The sequence below is a fragment of the Mobula hypostoma genome, chromosome 23 (assembly GCF_963921235.1).
Source record: "Mobula hypostoma chromosome 23, sMobHyp1.1, whole genome shotgun sequence".
Taxonomy (NCBI): Eukaryota; Metazoa; Chordata; class Chondrichthyes; order Myliobatiformes; family Myliobatidae; genus Mobula; species Mobula hypostoma.
The window spans coordinates 53,534,708-53,555,271 of NC_086119.1; the positions used below are offsets into that span (position 1 = coordinate 53,534,708).

The following is a 20,564-nucleotide window of genomic DNA, read 5'->3' on the forward strand; positions in this document are numbered from 1 at the left end:
CAGCCCATTCCATGCACTCACCACTCTCTGTGTAAAAAAACAACAACTGCTTACCCCTGACAATTCCTCTGTGCTTACTTCCACGCACCTTAAAACTGTGTCCTCTCGTGTTAGCCATTCCAACCCGGGGAAAAAGCTTCTGACTATCCACACGATCAATGCTTCTCATCATCTTATACACCTCTATCAGGTCACCTCTCATCCTCCATCGCTCCAAGGAGAAAAGGCCAAGTTCACTCAACCTATTCTCATAAGGCATGCTCCCCAATCCAGGCAACATCCTTGTAAATCTCCTCTGCATCCTTTCTCTAGATTTCACATCCTTCCTATAGTGAGGTGACCAAAACTGAGCACAGTACTCAAGTGGGTTCTGACCAGGGTTTTATACAGCTGTAACATTACCTCTCAGCTCTTGAATTCAATCCTACGATTTATGAAGCCCAATGCACCGTATGCCTTCTTAACCACAGAGTCAACTTGCGCAGCAGATTTGAGTGTCCTATGGTCTCGGACCCCAAGATCCCTCTGATCCTCCACACTGCCAAGAGTCTTACCATTAATATTATATTCTGCCATCATATTTGACCTACCAAAATGAACCACCTCACACTTATCTGGATTGAACTCCATCTGCCACTTCTCAGCTCAGTTTTGCATCCTATTGCTGTCCCACTGTAACCTCTGACAGTCCTCTACACTATCCACAACACCCCCAACCTTTGTGTCATCAGCAAATTTACTAACCCATCCCTCCACTTCCTCATCCAGGTCATTTATAAAAATCAGGAAGAGAAGGGGTCCCTGAGACACACCACTGGTCAGCGACCTCCATGCAGAATATGACCCGTCTACAATCACTCTTTGCCTTCTCTCACTTCCAATCCTCTTGCTCTTCACATACTTGTAGAATGCCTTGGGGTTTTCCTTAATCCTGCTCGTCAAGGCCTTCTCATGGCCCTGTCTGGCTCTCTTAATTGCATTCTTAAGCTCCTCTCTGCTAGCCTTATAATTATCTAGATCTCTATCTAGAACCTTTTCTAAGCTCTTCTTTTCTTCTTGACTAAATTTTCAACAGCCTTTGTACATTTAAGGAAGAGGTACATTGATTTTTGGGCTCATAGAAGTATGGAGTCAATGAAAGGAAATGATGCCATGAACTTATTGAATGGTGGAGCAAGAAGGATTTTATTTCCTTTGTTTTAACATTAGCTTGGATTTCTGCTTCTGGTCATTTTGCAGACATATCGTTAAGTATGTTCCTTTAAATTCTGGATGAGGGCAGTTCTAATACGCAGAATATAATGACTTCACCAAACTGGAATCAAAGCCAGATAATTCAGTGTACCAGTTGCACAGTGACAGCAAGGAGTTTGTGCAAAAACTGACTTCTTGTGTTTTATTCTTTAGGACTGTCGCAAAGTGATTCTTTCAACAAACATTGCAGAAACGTCTGTCACAATTCCAGGCATCAAGTATGTTGTGGATACAGGAATGGTTAAAGCTAAGCATTACACTCCAGGTGGGTAATACAGGATTTTCTGCATTTCCTCTGCCTCCACATTCTCACCCTCTGCTTACTCTCCTCCTTCACTCTGCTCCACTTTGCTCTGTAGCTATTTTACAGGGTGGAGGAAGAACCATCAATCTTTGTGCCATATCACAGTGTGAAAGAGAAGCCTGGATCCCCCTGCCCCTGGACAGACTGTGATATAACGTGAACCTTAGTACCTCTGACCATAGACTCTGCAAATTAAAGATCTCAAACCCTCTGCCCAGCAGCAGCATGAGATGACAAGCCTGAGCCCCCTGCCTATGGAGCATGGAATCCCCTGCATGTCTAATGTGAAACTCTGGAAATTTCTCTTCCTGCACATTGGCAGAGAGAAATTGTTGCTCCCTTCACCCATCTACAATGTATGTTCAATGATACAATGTGAAACAATAACTTTGTTTGGCAGTAAAACTCTTTTTGTTACCAATTGACAAACTTTGAGTTAATGAGCCTGATCCTGATCACTTTGTGGCTCAACGTACAACACAAGACAGTAACTCCAAACCCCACTCCCATTAAGGGTGCAACATGGCTAATCTTGATCCCTAATGTGGAGCAGTAAACCTGTTCTCCAACTCACCCATCTACCCATGTTCCCTTTCCTTCATTCCATCGTGTCCTTGTATTCAATTTAATTCACTGGCTTTATCAAGTTCACTTTATACTGTTGCTAAGAACTTCAGTGCGTCGGGTAATTAGAATCATTAGCATGCTTTAGTTTTGTCTTGCATCCTGGTACTCAAAGCTAATGATAATGCTCTTAATTTTGTCTGGTGCTTGCTGTTTCAGGCTCAGGATCATTGTGGAAGGAGGGGTTAAAACATTTCAAGAGGGGGAGAATTCCACAATTTTCTTTGCAGATCAGTGTGCAAAGAGATATAACTGAGATCTTCATTATCTGTGATAATAGATTTCTTTGTGAAGACTGAGTAGTGATTATAAGTCTACCTAATGGAAGCAGGTAAAATAGAGCCAGAGAAATTCAGTAAATGTTGTTTTCTAGAGAGTGGATTGGAGGTTCTTGCTGTGCAGCAAGTATCAAAAGCCCAGGCATGGCAGCGAGCAGGGCGTGCTGGAAGGCAACACGCGGGAATCTGCTACCGCCTTTACACAGAGGAAGAATTTGAAAAATTCATCAACATGACCATCCCAGAGATACAAAGGTGATCTCTTGTGTTGAATCTCTCTGAATTTGTTGTTTTATTGCTGTGTGTTATTGGGATCCAGTTTGCCTTTACTTGCTAAATTGTCCTAGACTGATTTATTTCTGTCATTGGCCAATGCTGCTTGTGACCTGACTGCCATTCCTGTTGTGTTCCTGTGCACAGATGTAACCTGTCAAGTGTAATGCTGCAGCTCCTGGCACTCGGCATTCCCAACATTCTCACATTTGATTTTATCTCCAAACCATCTCCAGGTAAGAGGAATGCTGGTTTTCCAGCCTCTGACAGGCAATGTTTCTGCAATGGGTTCTAAGTGTTTCCACATCCTGATTGATAACTCTCAAAAATACATAGCTGGAAATCTGCTGTTTGACACAAAATAGTGGACATCAGAAATATACAGAAAATAATGGGTATACTTCAAAGTTTGAAGAAAATTGTTATCGAAGTATGTATATACTTCTGACATTTTCTTGTGGGCATTCACAGTGGATTCAAAGAAACATAATAGAATGAATGAAAGATTACAAAGATGGGCAAATATCCAATGTGAAAAAGACTGCAAATACAAAAAAAAACAAATAAATAGTAATAATAAATAAATAATAATTGTGTTGAGGTGAGTGAAGTGGTCCACTCTGGTTCAGGAGCTTGATGGTTGAAAGGTAATGACTCTTTCTGAACCTGGTGGTGTAGGACCCAAGTACCTCCTTCCTAATGGCAGCAGTGAAAAGAGAGCATGGCCCAGATGGTGAGGTTCCTTGGTGCTGGACTCCTCTTTCTTGTGGCATTGCTCCTTGCAAATGTGCTCAGTGGTGGAGAGGGCTTTTCCTGTTGTGGACTGGCCTGAATCTGTTACTTTTAGTCGGATTTTCCGTTCTTGGGCTTTGGTGTTTCCATAGCAGCCTGTGATGCAACCAGTCAGGATACTCTCCATTAGGCACCTATAGAAGTTTATCGTATTTTTAGACAACATGCTGAATCTGCACAAACTTCTAAGAAAGTAGAGGAACTGCTGTGAATTGATAACTCCAAGTTACTGACCCTCTCCACCTCTGACCCTCTGATGAGGACTGGCTCATGGACCTCTGGTTTCCTCCTCCTGGCGTCAATAATCAGCTCCTTGGTCTTGCTGACATTGAGAGGGGGTTGTTGTGACTCCATTCAGACTCCCTCCTATATGCCAATTTGTCACCACCTTTGTGCAGCCAGCAACAGTGATGTAATCTGCAGACTTGAATATGGCACGGAACTGTACTTGGCCTCACAGTTATAAATGTAAAGCGAGTAGAATCTGTGAAGTGTGCCAGTAGAATTCGTATTGTTACTGGACAGGTAATCCAGAGAGGTGGGAAGAAAACCCACTGTGGAACCTGCAGAATTCAAATCAGTTAATTAAGTATGGTATTTTAAGTAAGAAGATTGTTTCAGATTGAATAATGTGAGGCAGTCTGGAGGAGATGCAAGGAGGAACAATCACAAGCAGACTGCAGAAGGAAACCCATGTTGTAGATGGTAAAGAAGATTGCCGAAGGATGCAGTGGGATACAGGTCAGGTACAGATATGGGTGGGAAAATGGCCAAATGTGAGGTGTGGATTTTTTGGAGATCAAAAGTAAAGGGAAAGTACATAGTTAATGGCAGACCCCTTAACAGCATTAATGAACAGAGGGATTTTGGGGTCCAAGTATATAATTCCCTGTAAGTGCTGACTCAGTTTGATAGGGTTGTAACATGGGCATAAGGCCTTTATTAGTGAAGGCGTTGAATTCTGGTCAGGAAGTTATGTTGCAGTTTTATAAAACTCTTAGGCCACATCTGGAGTATGTGCTCATCTTTGGTCATTCCATTATAGGAAGGATATGGAGGCCTTGGAGAGTGTGTCAAAGAGGTTTACCATGGTGCTGCCTAAATTCAGATGGCCTGTCACTTAAGGAGATTGCTCAAACTAGGGTTGTTTTTCCTGGAGCAGTAAAGGCTGAGGAGAGCCCTAATAGAAGCTTATAAAATTGAGAGTCATAGATAGATTGACAGCTCGTATCTTTTTTCCCGGAGATAAAATGTCTAATACTAGATGGCATAGATTTAAAATGAGGAGGGAAAGGCAGAAGGGATTGTGTAGACAGAAGGGGTTAGTTTAATTAGTTTGATACAGCATCTTGGATTGCAGGGCCTGTTCCTGTGCTGAGCTGTACTTGTCCATTCTAAATCCACCCTCCGTGCCCCTGCAGATCATGGCTCTTCATGCACGCGTTTGGGTACTACATAAATGTAGTTAGGGTCTCTGTCCTTTCAGGTGGCAAGTTCATTGCTTTGAGTAAAAATGTGCTTCCTCATCCACCCCCTCTAATCCTTTGGCCGGTAACAAATCTTTGTCTCTGGGTCTTTGACAACACTGCTGTGGAAAGAAGATTTTTCCTATTTACCTTACCAGGGCCCTTCATATTTTTATACACCCAGTTCTCTCCTTGGCCTGCTCTGCTCCAGTGAAAGTAACCCTAGCTTATCCATTCCTCACACTTGATCCAATTCGCTGCTGCATTGTAAAAGAAATGGTTGAGTAATTGGCTGTGGGTTGGCTCTAGTTCTAAAAGTTATGCTCCAGTACTTATCAACTTGTTTGATGTCCAAAGGTGCTGGCAGCCCGACAAGTTGAACAAAAGACTGGGAAATTTCATCGGGCTCATCATTCTACAGTCAGTCAATACTAACTAGAATCCTGAAATTTGATGTGAGAAGTATGCAGTGATGAATTCCGCAGAAAGAATTGAAAATTATTGTCATTCCTCAGTACGAGTGTAACCGATTGTTACTCTGGATCTGATACAGCCTAAAAAACAATAAGCATGAAAAACTATAGATATAAATATAAAAACAATCCTATGAAACACAAACACAGGTAGCTGTGGAGTGTGGCCTTGTATACATAAGTTTACCATACATAAAGTGATCTTATGTATGTGAAGTGACGCCAAGGAGAGTGGTGACTAATGTGGGTGTAGTGGTGGTGGGTGGGTTAATGGTGGTGTTGGTCAGCCTGACAGCTTGGGGAAAGTAACTGTTTTGAATCTGTTGAGACCCAGTTGTAAGGGGAGTGCTGGGACCAAGGGTCGTGGGTGTACAGATCTTTATAGTGGTAGACCATGCTGAGAAGAATTGGTGAGTGAAGTGATATGAGACACAGCATGAACTTGGGAAGGTCATTCTAAAATGCTGGTAGGCACAATTACACTGTGGCTTCCAATTCTGGTCACTGTGCTTTAGGAAGGAATTGAAGATCTGAGGGAGAAGGTGCAGAAGAGGTATTCCTCATGATCAACCACTAGGGGAGAGGGTCCTGCCACGGACCCCAGGTTGGAAACCCTGCACTGGGAGTACACCCTGTCCGGTCTGTAACAGATTTAAGACCAACCAGCATGATTGACTCTTAACTGCTTCATGGGATTGCCACATACTTTGAGAGCTAATAAAACGATCCCATCTAATTTGAAGATTTCCAGCATTTTTCACTATGGATAATGAAACCCAGACTGACAGACGTTTCTGTAGTTGTGTATGAGCAGCATTGTCTGGGATGGTCATTAGCTTCTGCTTTTTCCATGGCTGGAAATGATGTTCTGACCAAAAAAGAAGTTTGTCCCCCAGAAAAACAGCAGATAGTCTTGATGGTTAGTAAACCACATCACTAAGTGCCTTTACATCGTTGTTGTAACTGGGTTATACTCCAAATGTTGATGTTGAAAAGCAGAAGCTAGCCAGGTACTGGTATGGAGTGATTTCATGTTACAAGCCTAAATGACTCAGCACAGGCAAATACACTTAAGAGCTCTGTGGCTTTTCTTCCTAGCTTCAGTCATGTAGAAAATTTTTGGTATATTTTCCATTATAGAATATACTTAAAAGTTTCTGGTGATGGATGAACTCCAGGACTTTCTATTGAGATTTAATTGCTAGTGGTTTAATTGCCTGTGCTGGTGAAGAAAGGCAAGAAACAGCGTGGGCTGTGAGCTATTCCTTTTGAAATGAGCAGCCGTGAAACTGCAATCAGGCAATGTCTTGATGGGAGGAAGTGATACAAAAGGGGTGTGTGGGACAGTCCAAAATGATGTAGAAAGCATTGAGTTAAGATAATGTTTCCCTTGAAAAAAGCTTGAAACCTTGGCTTTTCTTCACCTGTTAATAAAGATTTCTTTTTAAAGCACAGAACAGAATCCAGTCTGCTAGGGCTTGTGTTTGTGTTCCATTCAGGCATTTTCACATTCACTTTATCAGCTTACTGATTGCATATAGTTTTACCATAAGTAAGATAAGTACTATCAATAAGATTTAGTGAATGCATATAGTTGCAGCTCAGAATTTTATCCCCATGCTCTCTATTCAATTAATTTTAATTAGCAAAAATAAATTGAAGAGGATTTTGAAAAATAAATAAAAGTAATAAAACTTGCAGGTGCCTTTATATTTCTATATGTAGTTTTTGTATTTTTGTTTGTGGTACTGCCTGCCTTATTGCAGGCATGGTCTGCTGATCCTATGGATTTGTGTCTTAATGGGATTTGAGCCAGATGTTGTGTATCTGCAGATGCTGTGCGGGCAGCCATTGAGCAACTGGAACAGCTGGGAGCTGTAGAACACAAAGACAACCAGATCAGCTTGACACCTTTGGGGAAGAAAATGGCAGCATTTCCTTTGGAACCCAGATTTTCCAAGGTAACAAAAAGCTGTAATTCACAGTGCAATCCAGACCCTAGGGTTACAAGTGGGCACAAGGAGGTGGCCAGTTTCAGAAAGTTGTCAAAACCTGGCAAGACTTGGGGAAAGTTCTTAACCCCAGTACCTACAGGCAGACGAGAGGCATCATCCTAAAAGAGTTCCACTACCCTGCCTTCATCAGTTTTGGTTACCTCCTCAGAACTCAGTCAAATTAGTGAGACAGGATTTCTCCTCAAGGCCATACTGTGCATCCCTATTTAGACCCTGTCTTTCCAAATTACATAAGTCCTCTTCCTTCTGGTACCAGTAAAGATGCAAAATCCCAGCTGGGGCTCCAGCTGTCTCCTCCCTTTTTTTTTTGTAGTGTTCTGAGATAGATTTCACCAGGCTCTGGGGATTTATCCATCTTTGTGTTTCCATGATGTCTAACATCCCACTGATCTGCAGCAGATCATCTACAGTACACGTTCCTCCCTGAACACACCATCTTCCACATCCTTCTGATTGGTGGGTACAGATGAGGAGTATTCATTTAGGACCTCACCCATATTGTGCATTTCCATACATAGATCAAACATTGATCTCTAGGGGTTCCAACTCTTCCCTTGGCTGCCTCTTACTAAACCATTTGAAGTCCTGTGACATTGTTTGAAGAAAGGTTGTGTTTTATGGCCAGTGTTCCTTCATTAACTAACTCTTAACAGAAATTCAAACAAGTTGTATTTATTCCATTTATATTTGTACACAAGGTAGCTGTTTTTGCCCTGGTAAATTACTGATTTCCAGTAGTAACCAATGAGCATCACAAGTAATGGAAACGATTCAGCAGGGTTGACAGGATACCGGAACCAAAGGAAAAAATAAATTTCATGACAAATGCCAGTAATATTAAATCTGATTCTGAGATTTTAAGAACTAATGGGAACAGACGTGAGTCCTTGGGAATTAGGATCATAAATCCAAGCTAGCCCACAGTCACTCTGTTGGGGAACTTATGAATTTTTTAAACTTGGGAATGGTGGAAATGTGGAACTTGCTTTCATTGAGACTGCTGGAAGCAAGGAAGAGATCTGTGCAAGGGAGAAAGTTAGGATATGTGGATAGGGCCAGGTGTGGGATGGAAGTGAGGCTTAAAGAATGTGAGCACCAGCACAGATAGCCAGATGCCCATGTACTATGCTGTATTGTTCCAGCGAAACCTGATAAGCCATTATAATTATCATTTTTCTCTTTAACAGACTCTCTTGGTGTCCCCAGAATTTCACTGTACTGAAGAAATCCTGACTATTGTTTCGTTGCTGTCTGTGGAAAGTGTCTTGTACAACCCCCGAGCACAGCAGGATGAAGTGCTTTCTGCCAGGCGGAAGTTCATCTCCAGCGAGGGTGATCACATGACCCTGCTGAATATATATCGTGCCTTTAAAAATGTGCAAGGGCAAAAGGCAAGGACAATTCTTCTTTACCCTTTAAGGGCTAGAAACATAAACTTTAGTTGAAGTAAGATTAAGGTCCACCTAATTCACCCTCTGCTGTTCTGTAATCGAGCGATACAGCAATAGGGATATTATCTCATCACAACAATGTCAATCAGTCTACATCATGTCACAGTCACAAGGAAAATTCCAGCAGTGGAAAACTCTGTAAGCATACATCCTGAGCTATCTGTTCCTACCAAGCACACCAGATCCACTATGATACCTTGGGTTACTTGTACACTATTTAAGGTATTATTGTCTTCCAGTAAAGTATGTGATTTTTGCCTGAGTATTTTATATTACAGGAAACCTGTTTCAAAGATTGATTGCTCTCTGAAGTATTATTTCCAAGGATGACCTTCATTTGTCCCTTCAAAGTCAAGAATGGCATCATCTGTCATCTTTTCTTCAAGTTCCCATCCATTGACTTGCTCACTTTTCTATCTATTAACCAGTTGTTAGTGACCCTGTTTCTTTGTTTCCCCTTGAATGGTGAGGTGACAGCTGCAGGAACCATTTCAGAGGGTTTTCCAGCTTGTGATGCCACACCCGTTCCCCTTAGAGAGTGATCAGTGTGTCCAGGAAGAGCTTCTTCTGGCCATGGAGTGGTTGAGCTGGGGTACAATGAGTGGGGACCTTTCCATTAGTTCTGTAGACATTTGCAGGAGCCAAGGAGAGGCACAGTGACCCAAATGCAAAACGTGTCAGGGCTCCCTCTCAGTGTCCCAGTGGTAATTCTCAGAACTCTGTATAGAAAACCAGATTGAAAGAAAAACTTACTGTTTCACCAAGTCCTTTATGAAGAGAGATCTGTGATGTACACAACAGAAATAAGTTCGATTCAGCCATTTTCTGAAATGCACTAACAAGGTCTCATTTTCAAGGAGATCAGGGATGGCCATTTAATGCCCGACCCACATTTCTACGAATAATACAGGCATTTCCTATAGAATCAATATGTAATCATCTGGCCCCATTCGAGATCTATTGTGAAATTCTACTCAAAAGTTACACTTCCATTATGAACAAATTAGATTGGTAAAACATCCTCCCATGATTGTACACCAAATTGTTTCGTTCTTCTCTTTCAACTCAATTACTTCCTAATACCAAACTTAAATAAAGCTTCCCATTGTCCCATTCCTAACTGCTGTAGTTTCCTAGATGCTTTAAGTGCTTGCTTTTAGAAATAGATCAACATCAACCATTGCGTGGTTGAGGCTCCCATGAAAATATAGAGATTTCTGTAAGGTTTGTGCTTGAGTTTTCTCCTTTTCAAGCTTCTTCAGGTACCACATCTTGAATCTGACAGTTTCCAGAGCTGTTGTAAATGTGCTGAAAGTGATGTGTCTGCTCGTGTGACTTAACTCAGTGAAACCCTTCAGACACACTTCAGATTTACTATTTGTTGAGATCTAATACAAAAAAGTTATTGAGCAAGTGTGACAGTGTCAGTTGGGTCTGTGAGTTCATGCTCTGCTAATTGGGTCTATCACTTGATCAGAGGAACTGCCTGAAACAAGTTTGCCAACAGTAGAAAAGCCTCTCTAGAGAAGGCTTGGAGAGAACAGTCACTTGCTGCTTCTGGGAATTGTAGCTCAGTGCGAGTGTTCAGCTGAAGGAGGGAGAAGTGGAATAGCCGGTAGGTGTACATTACTGAATATCTGACCTGTGTCCACCGTGTATTTCTAATGTTACATTTCTATTTTGTGCAACGTCTGGTGTTCAGGAATGGTGCAGAGAGAACTTTGTGAATAGCCGGAACATGATGATGGTGGCAGAGGTTAGACGCCAACTGCGGGACATCTGTGTGAAGGTAAAGCACATTTCCCACCCACTTCCCTACTCCCTGTCACTGCTGATTAAGGCAATGTCCATGCCTGTTTCCTTCTGGCATGAAGAAACAAGATATGGCTGTCCGTTAGGATGTGCCTGGTCTGTTGGACTGTCAGTCAGTTTGAGTCTGTAACCATCTTGTTTGTTAAATAGCTAACTGAGTTCAAAATAGTGAGGTGGTAGGTTTTGGAGATTTGTGACTAGACAAAACAGAGCAGCCCACCTGGGTGTCACACTGTCTGTCAGGAAAACGTTCTCCTCTTCTCCCTTGCACACAGTGGTTGCATTGGTGTCCATGGTTGAGCCTTTGACAGCCCCTGACAGAGAACTGAAGCAGGCAGGTGAATGAATCAATTTCTCTTGACTTTTGGGGAATGGGCTTCACTTCAAAATTAACCAAATTTAACATTTCACAATTGTTTAATTTCATCTGCCATGTCATTGCCCACTTCTCCATGCTATGTGGCTGAAGTCTGTAACTATCCTCTTCACTGTTTTTTACATTTCTGGGTTTTGTCACTAATCAAAGTCCTGAGTAAGTAAAGTACATCAAACTGAGCCCCACTGGCTGTACTTGCTTCAGAATTAAATACATGTCTGATCGGGTCCTCAGCATTCTGAAGTGGGAGGGTGAACAGCCAGAGGTCGTGATCCATGTAGATACCAATGGAAGGGTTCTGATCTCAGGATTGCTACCCAGGCCGCATGCTAGTGAGGTCAGAACTAGGAAGATTATACAGTTTAACATGTGGCTAAAGAATTGGTGTAGGCGGGAGGGTATGAGATCTTTGGATTATTGGGCTCTCTAAAGGGGAAGGTTGCACCTGTACTGGAGACGTGTTGCACCTGAACTGGAAGGGGTCTAACATCCAAGCGGGAAGGTTTGCTAGTGCTGCACAGTGGGGTTTAAACTAGAGTTGCAGGGGATGCAAACCAGAGTGCCAGAACGGTTAGTGGAGAGATTGTGGAGGCAGATGTTGGTAAGACCTCAGGAAAAAGTCAGGAATCAAAAGGTTGACCATGGGGCGACTAGTGTCCTGAACTGAGTATATTTCAATGCAAGAAGTATTGTAGGAAAGGCAAATAAGCTCAGGGCACGGAACAGCACCTGGAATTATGATATTGTAGCCATTAGTGAGATTTGGTTGCAGGAGGACAGGACCTGGAGCCAAATATTCCGGGGTTCTGTTGTTTAAGACGTGACAGAGTGGAAGGGATTAAAGGAGGGATGGGTGGCATTATTAGTCAGGGAAAATGTCACAGCAGTGCTCAGTCAGGACAGGCTGGAGAACTTGTCTGGTGAGGCGTTAGGTTGGAACTGAGAAATAAAGGTATGATCACATTAATGGGGCTACATTACAGACCACCCAACGGTCTGAGAGATTTAGAGGAACAAATTTGTAGAAAAATCACAGACTTTTGCAAGAAACAAGGTTGTTGTAGGTTATTTCAATTTTCCACATATTGACTAGGACTTCCATACTGTAAAAGGACTAGATGGGATGGAATTTGTCAAATGTGTTCAGGAAAGTTTCCTTACTCAGTAAGTAGAAGTCCCAATGAGAGAGTGTGTGATACTTGATCTGATATTAGGGAATGAACCAGGACAGGTAACAGAGGTTTGTGTAGGGGAACACACTTTGCATCTACTGTTCACAATGCCATTAGTTTCAAAGTAAATATGTAAAAAGATCAGCCTGGTCCACGGGTTGTGATTCTAAATTGGAGAAAGGCCAACTTTGATGGTATCAGAAAGGATCTGGCAAGTGTGGAATTGGGTCAGGCTGTTTTCTGGCAAAGGAGTGTGAGTCCTTCAAAAGTGAAATTTTGAGGGTACAAAGCTTGTATGTGCCTGTCAGAATAAAAGGTATATGTGTGTATTTGGTTAGAAATGGACTGGTTAATGATAGTCAACATGGCTTCGTGCATTGTAGGTCATGTCTAACCAATCTTAGAGTTTTTTGAGGAGGTTACCAGGAAAGTAGATGTTGTTTACATGGATTTTAGAAAGGCATTTGACAAGGTCGCACATGGGAGGCTGGTCAAGAAGGTTCAGTTGCTTGGCATTCAAGTTGAGGTAGTAAATTGGATTAGGCATTAGCTTTGTGGGAGAAGCCAGAGAGTGGTAATAGATAGTTGTCCCTCTGACTGGAGGACTGTGACTAGTGGTGTGCCACAGGGATCGGTGCTGGGTCCGTTGTTGTTTGTCATCTATATCAATGACCTAGATCAAAATGCGGTTGATTGGATGGAATTTATGGATGACACCAAGATTTAGGGGTATAGTGGACAGTGAAGGAAGTCTCATGGCATACAGAGGGATCTGGATCAGCTGGGAAAATGGGCTGAAAAATGACAGATGGAATTGGATGCAGAATGTACGAGGTGTTGCACTTTGGTAGGACCAACCACAGTAGGTCTTGCACAGTGAGCAGTAAAGCACTGAGGAGTGTGGTAGACGAAAGGGATCCGGGAATACAGGTCCATAATTCATTGAATGTGGCATCACAGGTAGATAGGGTCATAAAGAAAGCTCTTGGCACATTGGCCTTCATAAATCAAAGAACTAAGTACAGGAGATGGGATGTTATGTTGAAGTTGTATAAGACATTAGTAAGCCCAATTTGGAGTATTGTGTGCAGTTTTGGTCACCTACCTACAGGAAAGATGTAAATAAGGTTGAAAGAGTACAGAAAAAAAAAATGCAAGAATGTTGCCAGGACTGGAGGACCCAAGTTATAAGGAAAGATAGAATAGGTTCAGATTTTATTCCTTGGAATGTAGAAGATTGAGAGGAGATTTGATAGAGGTATACAAAGTTATGAGGGGTACAGATAGTGGAAAAAGCCTGCTTGCATTTACCCTGAGGCTGGGTGAAATTCCAACCACAGGTCATGGTTAAGGGTGAAAGGTGGAAAGTTTAAGGGAAACATGGGAAACTTCATTCAGTGTCGTGGGAGTGTTGAATATCTGCCAGCACGCGGTGTATGGGAGCTCTGTTTCAACACTTAAGCCAAGTTTGGATAGATACATGGATGGTAGGGGTATGGAGGATTATTGTCTGGGTGCAGGTCAATGGGAGTAGGCAGATTAAACAGTTTCAGTATGGACTAGATGGGCCAAAGGGCCTGTTTCTGTGCTGTACTTTTGTATGGCTCTATGGCTGTAAATACATGCAGGTGGAAAACTGAACTGAAATAAAAACAGAAAATGCTGGAGACAGCAGATCAGGAAGCATCCGTGGAGAAAAACAAGGTTAACATTCCGAGTTAACAAGCAGGAAAGTGAGAAAAGTTGGGTTAAGATGGAGAGAAGATGGGGGAGGAATGGATAAAGTAAAGGGAATGTCTGTGGTAGAGTGAGGCCAGAGTTGCCGTGAGAGTAATCCTGGTCAATAGTTAATGGGGCAATTAGAGCAGAAATAAATGGAACAAAAGCGATGAGATGAGGGCAGTTAGGTTGTGAGGATATAGACAAACGTGAAGTACAGAGCTGTGGGACGTGCACAACAGGTTGTGTGTGTCGGGGTCATGAAGTGTGACGTACAGAGCTGTGGGACGTGCACAGCAGGTGTGAATGCATGACCTGCAGCAGAGATGAGTTACTGGAAGTTGCAGAACTTGATAAATGAGCCTAGAAGGCTGCATTGTGCCCAGACAGAAGGTAGGGTATTGTTTCTTGAGCTTTTCAATACACTAGTGGTCCACACTGGGTGAGTATGCGTACAGATCTGCTCAGCATCTGTAGAGAATGTGATTGCACTGGAGAAAGCACTTTGCTGACGTTAAATAGTCGTTGTGTAGAAGGGAACAGTGCTGATGAAGGCATGGACTTGGTGTATATAGATGGGCATGCAGGTGATGGACTGAAGGGTCCATTCTCTACTGTACAACCCCAAGTCCTGTTGTAGGGTGCAGGTCAGAGTGGGGAGGTGAAGTAAGATGGTAAATCACAGTGCTCAACTGCTGCAACACCGAGGTGACCACGTTGTGAAAAGAAAATGTGATGTGGATTGCTCATTGGGGTAGAAAGGGAAGGGTTCCTTTGAAATGCTGAAAGGGGATGTCCCTTGGTCAGTTTTATAGCCATGCTGGACTGTCCCATGGGGTTTATCTCGTACAGACCTGTCCGGTGAATGACGGCGTTGATGAGTGTTGTGGAATGCAAGTTAACGGGATGTACAAAGTCTACCTGCCTGAAGTCTAGGAGTAGGGACGTTATACAAGTTGTTTAGACTGATTTTGGAGAATTGTGTACAGTTTTGTTCACCTTGTTATGGGAAAGACATTGTCCAGATGGAGGGGGTGCAGAAGAGATTTACAACAATGTTGGCTGGACTAGAGGATGTGCTTGGCCACATTTGATCTTATTCGTACAGAAGTGACTCATAAAATCATGAAAGGTATGATAGATAGAGTCTATGATGGATGGTCATAGTCTTCTCCCCAAAATCGAACTCTTGTATCTGTGTCCTCTAGTGTAAGGTAAGAGAGGAGATATAAGATGCAATTGGATAAGTTCTTGGAGGGGTTAGAGGCCGAATGAAGGCAACTGGGACTAGCGAGGCGATGCTGTGGTGGGTATGGACCAGTTGTGTTGAGGAGTCTTTTTCTGTGCTGGGTTATCCTGACTCTATCCTGTGATAGTTTTTTCGAAGTGCATAAACAACAGGTGGAAATGGTCAAATTGTCAACAAACCTGCTGATGTTCGTGTATTAGGAGTCACTTCAGGCACAGATTTTTCATGTGTAAGTGTAGTGAGGGATGTGCGGCTGTTCGGGAATAGTGAGCATCATCCCCAGCTCGAGCTGGATGTCTCCAGACGGTACTGACTGAGCAGTGCTGAGCCTGGGCGATCTGGTTGTGACCCAGGAGCTTTATGGAAGCTTTGCCTCGTCAGGATGCTTGCTTCAAAAAACGAGCAGAAAGTACTTGTGACCTAATTTGTGTTTGTTTTCTCTTTCAGTTCGGAGTTCACTTGGAGTCTTCCCGTTCGGACACAAGCAATATCCGGCGGTGTTTGGCTCACAGTCTATTTCTGAATGCAGCAGAGCTTCAGCTGGATGGGACCTACTTAACCCTTGATTGTCGGCATCAAGTGGCTATCCATCCCTCCTCTGTCCTCTTCCACTTCAAACCTTCCTACGTCCTGTACAATGAGCTGCTGTGCACCTCCAAGTGCTACATGCGAGACCTGTGTGTGGTGGATCCCGAGTGGCTGTATGAGGCAGCTCCAGAGTACTTCAGGAGAAAGCTGAAAGGAGCAAAAACCTAATGGATCTTGCTTCCGAACGCAGTTGGAATGAGCACTGCGGATTTCTGGAGGACTGATACCCACCAGTTTAAGCTGAACAACCAGCCTGTTTTTAATCAATTTTATACATTTTGCAGAGTGAACCAATACAGCTTGCTGCATTGGGCTTTTCTAATGCAGCTTTCCATAATGACAGCAAAACAGAACTGAAATGATATCAGAAAGAAGGTGTCTTTTTCCCTGCCATCTATGGTGCCTGCAGTTGTTTGCTCGTTCGTGGAGATGTGGAGTGGAGCCTGCACACCAGAACCACTTTGAGTACAGCTGGAAGCGATGTAAACAGCTGTAACTTTTCATCATCTTTTTCCTTGAATTGTTTTGTCTCAGGGAAGTGTGTGTGTATTGCATCGTCATTCCTGTGTGTCTGAGACTTTCATGCTGAACTCAGTGGCCTAGAGGAGGAAAATTAAATGCTCACTTCTTGAATGAACTTACTCTTTGATTCTTTATCATTTATTATTATTATGTTTTCATCTACTTGTTTAATTCTGAGGTCAGACTGGAGCAGTTTTACTGCCCTGGGATTAGGGAAAAGGAGCAGAATTTTGATGCAAGAGGATTGAGTGTGGCTGAGTGCAGGCTATCCCAGTGAGGTGCTGGGAGGTGTGCAAGTTGATGCACACCGGAACTGGGCAGGTTGGCAGATTTCCTTCTGTAAAGGACATTTGTGAACCTGGTGGGTCTTAATGGTAGTAGCTTTGTTGGATTTTCCGTAATCCCTAATCTCATTTGATTTGAAATGGGATTTGAATTTGTGGTTCTGGGTTGAAGGCCCAAGATTCTGAATTGTCCACCTTGAAGTACCCTATGTATCTGGCAAAGGGATTCTCTTCAACTCAGAAATTAATTTTTCAATTAATTGTTAATGAAATAGTTTGAGAATGTGAACAATTAAATAATGCATAAAAGGTCTCCACACTCTGCCCTGATGAATGGGTTCCCACCCACCTTGCCATCCAGTTTGGTGCTGGATATCTTAAATAAGAACTGAGTATTTGAGGGCCAGGTGGCATCTGTGGAGAGAGAAATGTTTCATGGGTTCATGTAAAGGCTGTTCATTATACTATGATAAAGTTGCAAAAATGTAGGTAGGGAGAGTACAAGGCGAGGGGAAACAAAATTGTAGATTCACTACCCTTTAGCTAAAAAACTGCCTGCTCATTACTGTTCTAAATGGAGTCTGTGGCCTCTACACTATCTGTCACTCCACCCCAAACTTGGTCATGAAGCATTATCCAAATCACTGGCATATAGCTTAAAAACCAGCAGGCCCTGGGGAGCACCACTAGCCACGGCTCCCTTTATTCCCACTCTGCTTTCTTATGGCTTTTTTAGTTGTTTTTCTGTTGGTTCATTATTTATATACAAGTTAGTTTACATAGATTTTTCACACCTTTGGCTTTGAACGTCTGTACACGCAGTTTAGATTTTGTTTGGGTCATAACATGTTGATGTAATAACACTGACTGCACCTACTGCCTTCAGAAGATCCCATTTTACTCAGTAAACAGGGTTTATTCACCTCACTCCCAAATGCAACAAACACATTTAATTGGCAGGGTTGTTCAGTGCAGGGAGATATTCATCGATAACTGAAACAAAGACCGGAAAACACTCAGCAGCTTAGGCAGTGTCTATGGAGAGAGAAACAGTTAACGTTTCAGGTTAAAGAACCTTTGTCAGAATCCAATTTTGTAATAAATCAGAGAAGCTGGTTCTCGTATCTTGTCACTCTACGTCCAACAGTGATCAACTGCTCCGGCACTGGCTGGTGAACTGGGCTTTAATTCCCTATCTGAGTGTCCACAATGGGAATTCTACCAAAGGAGACCGTTCCCTTGCCCTCATCGTGAACGGCGCACGATGTGGAAAGGGTTGGGGAACGACAGGAAACTGAGCGTGGATAATCCCGACATTATCTGTGAAGGCAGAAAACAGAAATCAACTCAACTCAGGTTGGGACAGCCGATCCTCATTCTGAAGTTGAGCTGGGGATGCAGCGGAATCAATGAACGGATGCGAATGTTCACGGACCGAACTTCACGTTAAAAATGGTTGGTAAGATTCAAAAGGACGATAGTGGTTACCCTGGAGAGGAGAGGGATGAAGCGAAAGGCTGGCTGTCCTGGGCGAGCTTAGGGCGCTGGGCACCAGCGGGACGGAGAATGAACAGCTGCCGACCTAGATCGGGCTCCGGGGCCGCTTCCTCTTCAGCTCGCTATTGAACAGTTTCTGCGCGACCCTCCTGGTGTGGCCGGCCGCCCCGTGCTGGCCGTTGTTTTGTCCCATCTTCTTCTTGCTTTTCCCCTTCCCTACGCTGTGTGCCCGGTAATCCGCCAGGTTGTAGTACTCGTACTGGTCGTAATGCACTTCTTCGAAGGACTGCAGGCTGCTGGTGGACATCCTCGCGGTTATGCAGTCGGGATGGGCCGGGGCTGGGACTGAACCAGGCCCGCTGTCACCCAGCTCTTCACTGTGATGTCAGGACAAGCAGCAGCTGCGGATTTCAGGTGTACCTGCTAGTTCACCAGTTTAACCTGTAACTATTGATTAGTTTTGTTTGTCACGTAAGTGTTTGCGTCGGCGGCAACACAATCCGAGGCTGTGCCCGGCTGGCTTCCGCGCCTGTTAGGTTGTGTAACATAACTAATGGAAAGAAACGCACGGAACTGGGAAATACTTGTCTTAGCTAAGGTTTTACCTTTGCGAGACGCGCATATATGACGTGGTGTCTTGATGGAAGTATACCATCCAAAATTGAAATTTCTCTTCACCATTTACACCTCGGACTTCAACTACTGCACAGAGTCTTGTCATCTTCAGAAGTTTTCAGATGACTCTGCCATTGTTGGATGCATCAGCAAGGGAGATGAGGCTGAGTACAGGGCTACGGTAGGAAACTTTGTCAAATGGTGTGAGCAGAATTATCTGCAGCTTAATGTGAATAAGACTAAGGAGCTGGTGGTAGACCTGAGGAGAGCTAAGGAACCGGTGACTCCTGTTTCCATCCAGGGGGTCAGTGTGGACATGGTGGAGGATTACAGATACCTGGGGATACGAATTGACAATAAACTGGACTGGTCAAAGAACACTGAGGCTGTCTACAAGAAGGGTCAGAGCCGTCTCTATTTCCTGAGGAGACTGAGGTCCTTTAACATCTGTCGGACGATGCTGAGGATGTTCTACGAGTCTGTGGTGGCCAGTGCGATCATGTTTGCTGTTGTGTGCTGGGGCAGCTGGCTGAGGGTAGCAGACACCAACTGAATCAACAAACTCATTCGTAAGGCCAGTGATGTTGTGGGGATGGAACTGGACTCTCTGACGGTGGTGTCTGAAAAGAGGATGCTGTCCAAGTTGCATGCCATCTTGGACAATGTCTCCCATCCACTACATAATGTACTGGGTGGGCACAGGAGTACATTCAGCCAGAGACTCATTCCACAGAGATGCAACACAGAGCGTCATAGGAGGTCATCCCTGCCTGTGGCCATCAAACTTTACAACTCCTCCCTTGGAGGGTCAGGCACCCTGAGCCAATAGGCTGGTCCTGGACTTATTTCCTGGCGTAATTTACATATTACTATTTAATTATTTATGTTTCTATTACTATTTAATTATTTATGGTGCAACTGTAACGAAAACCAATTTCCCTCGGGATCAATAAAGTATGACTATGACTATAGTATTTACTATCAAAGTGTATATAATACAATACACAAGTTTGGGATTTGTCTCCTTGCAAGTAAGATTCAGAACGGAAGTTCACGAAACCAGTCATCACTGCAGCCCGTCAGTTGTACGCCGCAGCCTCAGTTCAGTGCAGACACCAGCAAACTTCATGGAGCAGCGAGTTGAACCACCCCGTCCCTCGCCGCGTTCGCGTACTTTTGCAGATAACTCGCGTTAACAACAAAAAAATGCTTAATCAAACAATATTGCGCCGCTGTGGGGGTCGGATTGTGGTCGACAGTCCACTCCAGCATCCCAGGCGGCCAGCACTAGGAAAATGCTTTCGTGGGATTATGGTGGGATGTTAAAGTTTATTTATTTCAGCTTGGGTTAGACAGGTATTCGCTTGTGTCACCCTGACCATAACCAGGGTGTGTAATGATCACTTACCCCGCCTGTGGGTTCTCTCTCCGGGTCAGAGTGCTGATCTCGGCAAAAACTATCGGCTGAACGAGACGAGCTGCTCCTGTCTATCATCATGGACTGAATGCTCGCCGCAGTACGTTTACAATATTACTCAAATATTAAATATACAATTGCCTACAATTTACTAACCTGTACGACTCTGCAATATATGAGGAAACCACCCACAAACTCCTTACAGACAGATAATGTTGGGAATTGAACCCCCCGGCGTGCACTGTAAAATATTACTCTGGCTTGCTGCCTAAGCGTTGATTCTTTAGAACCCTTCCTATTGGCTGTAAATAATCACATTAAGACACAAACTGCAAACTTAAACTGGCTCCAAAGATTACCCCTTATTCTTCTAAACAAGAAGA

General features: G+C 43.5%; 1 protein-coding gene across 1 annotated transcript in view; it reads left to right on the forward strand.

The window, feature by feature from the left end:
* Positions 1–16,484, forward strand: part of dhx33 (DEAH (Asp-Glu-Ala-His) box polypeptide 33) — a 49,443-nt gene extending 32,959 nt beyond the window's left edge. Inside the window, exons 6-12 of the mRNA XM_063031558.1 lie at positions 1,408–1,519; positions 2,556–2,715; positions 2,881–2,969; positions 7,298–7,425; positions 8,667–8,870; positions 10,633–10,719; positions 15,706–16,484. Coding sequence (XP_062887628.1) covers positions 1,408–1,519; positions 2,556–2,715; positions 2,881–2,969; positions 7,298–7,425; positions 8,667–8,870; positions 10,633–10,719; positions 15,706–16,014 — 1,089 coding nt within the window. The 3' untranslated portion in view covers positions 16,015–16,484. The remainder of the gene's footprint in view (positions 1–1,407; positions 1,520–2,555; positions 2,716–2,880; positions 2,970–7,297; positions 7,426–8,666; positions 8,871–10,632; positions 10,720–15,705) is intronic.
* Positions 16,485–20,564: the final 4,080 nt, after the last annotated feature.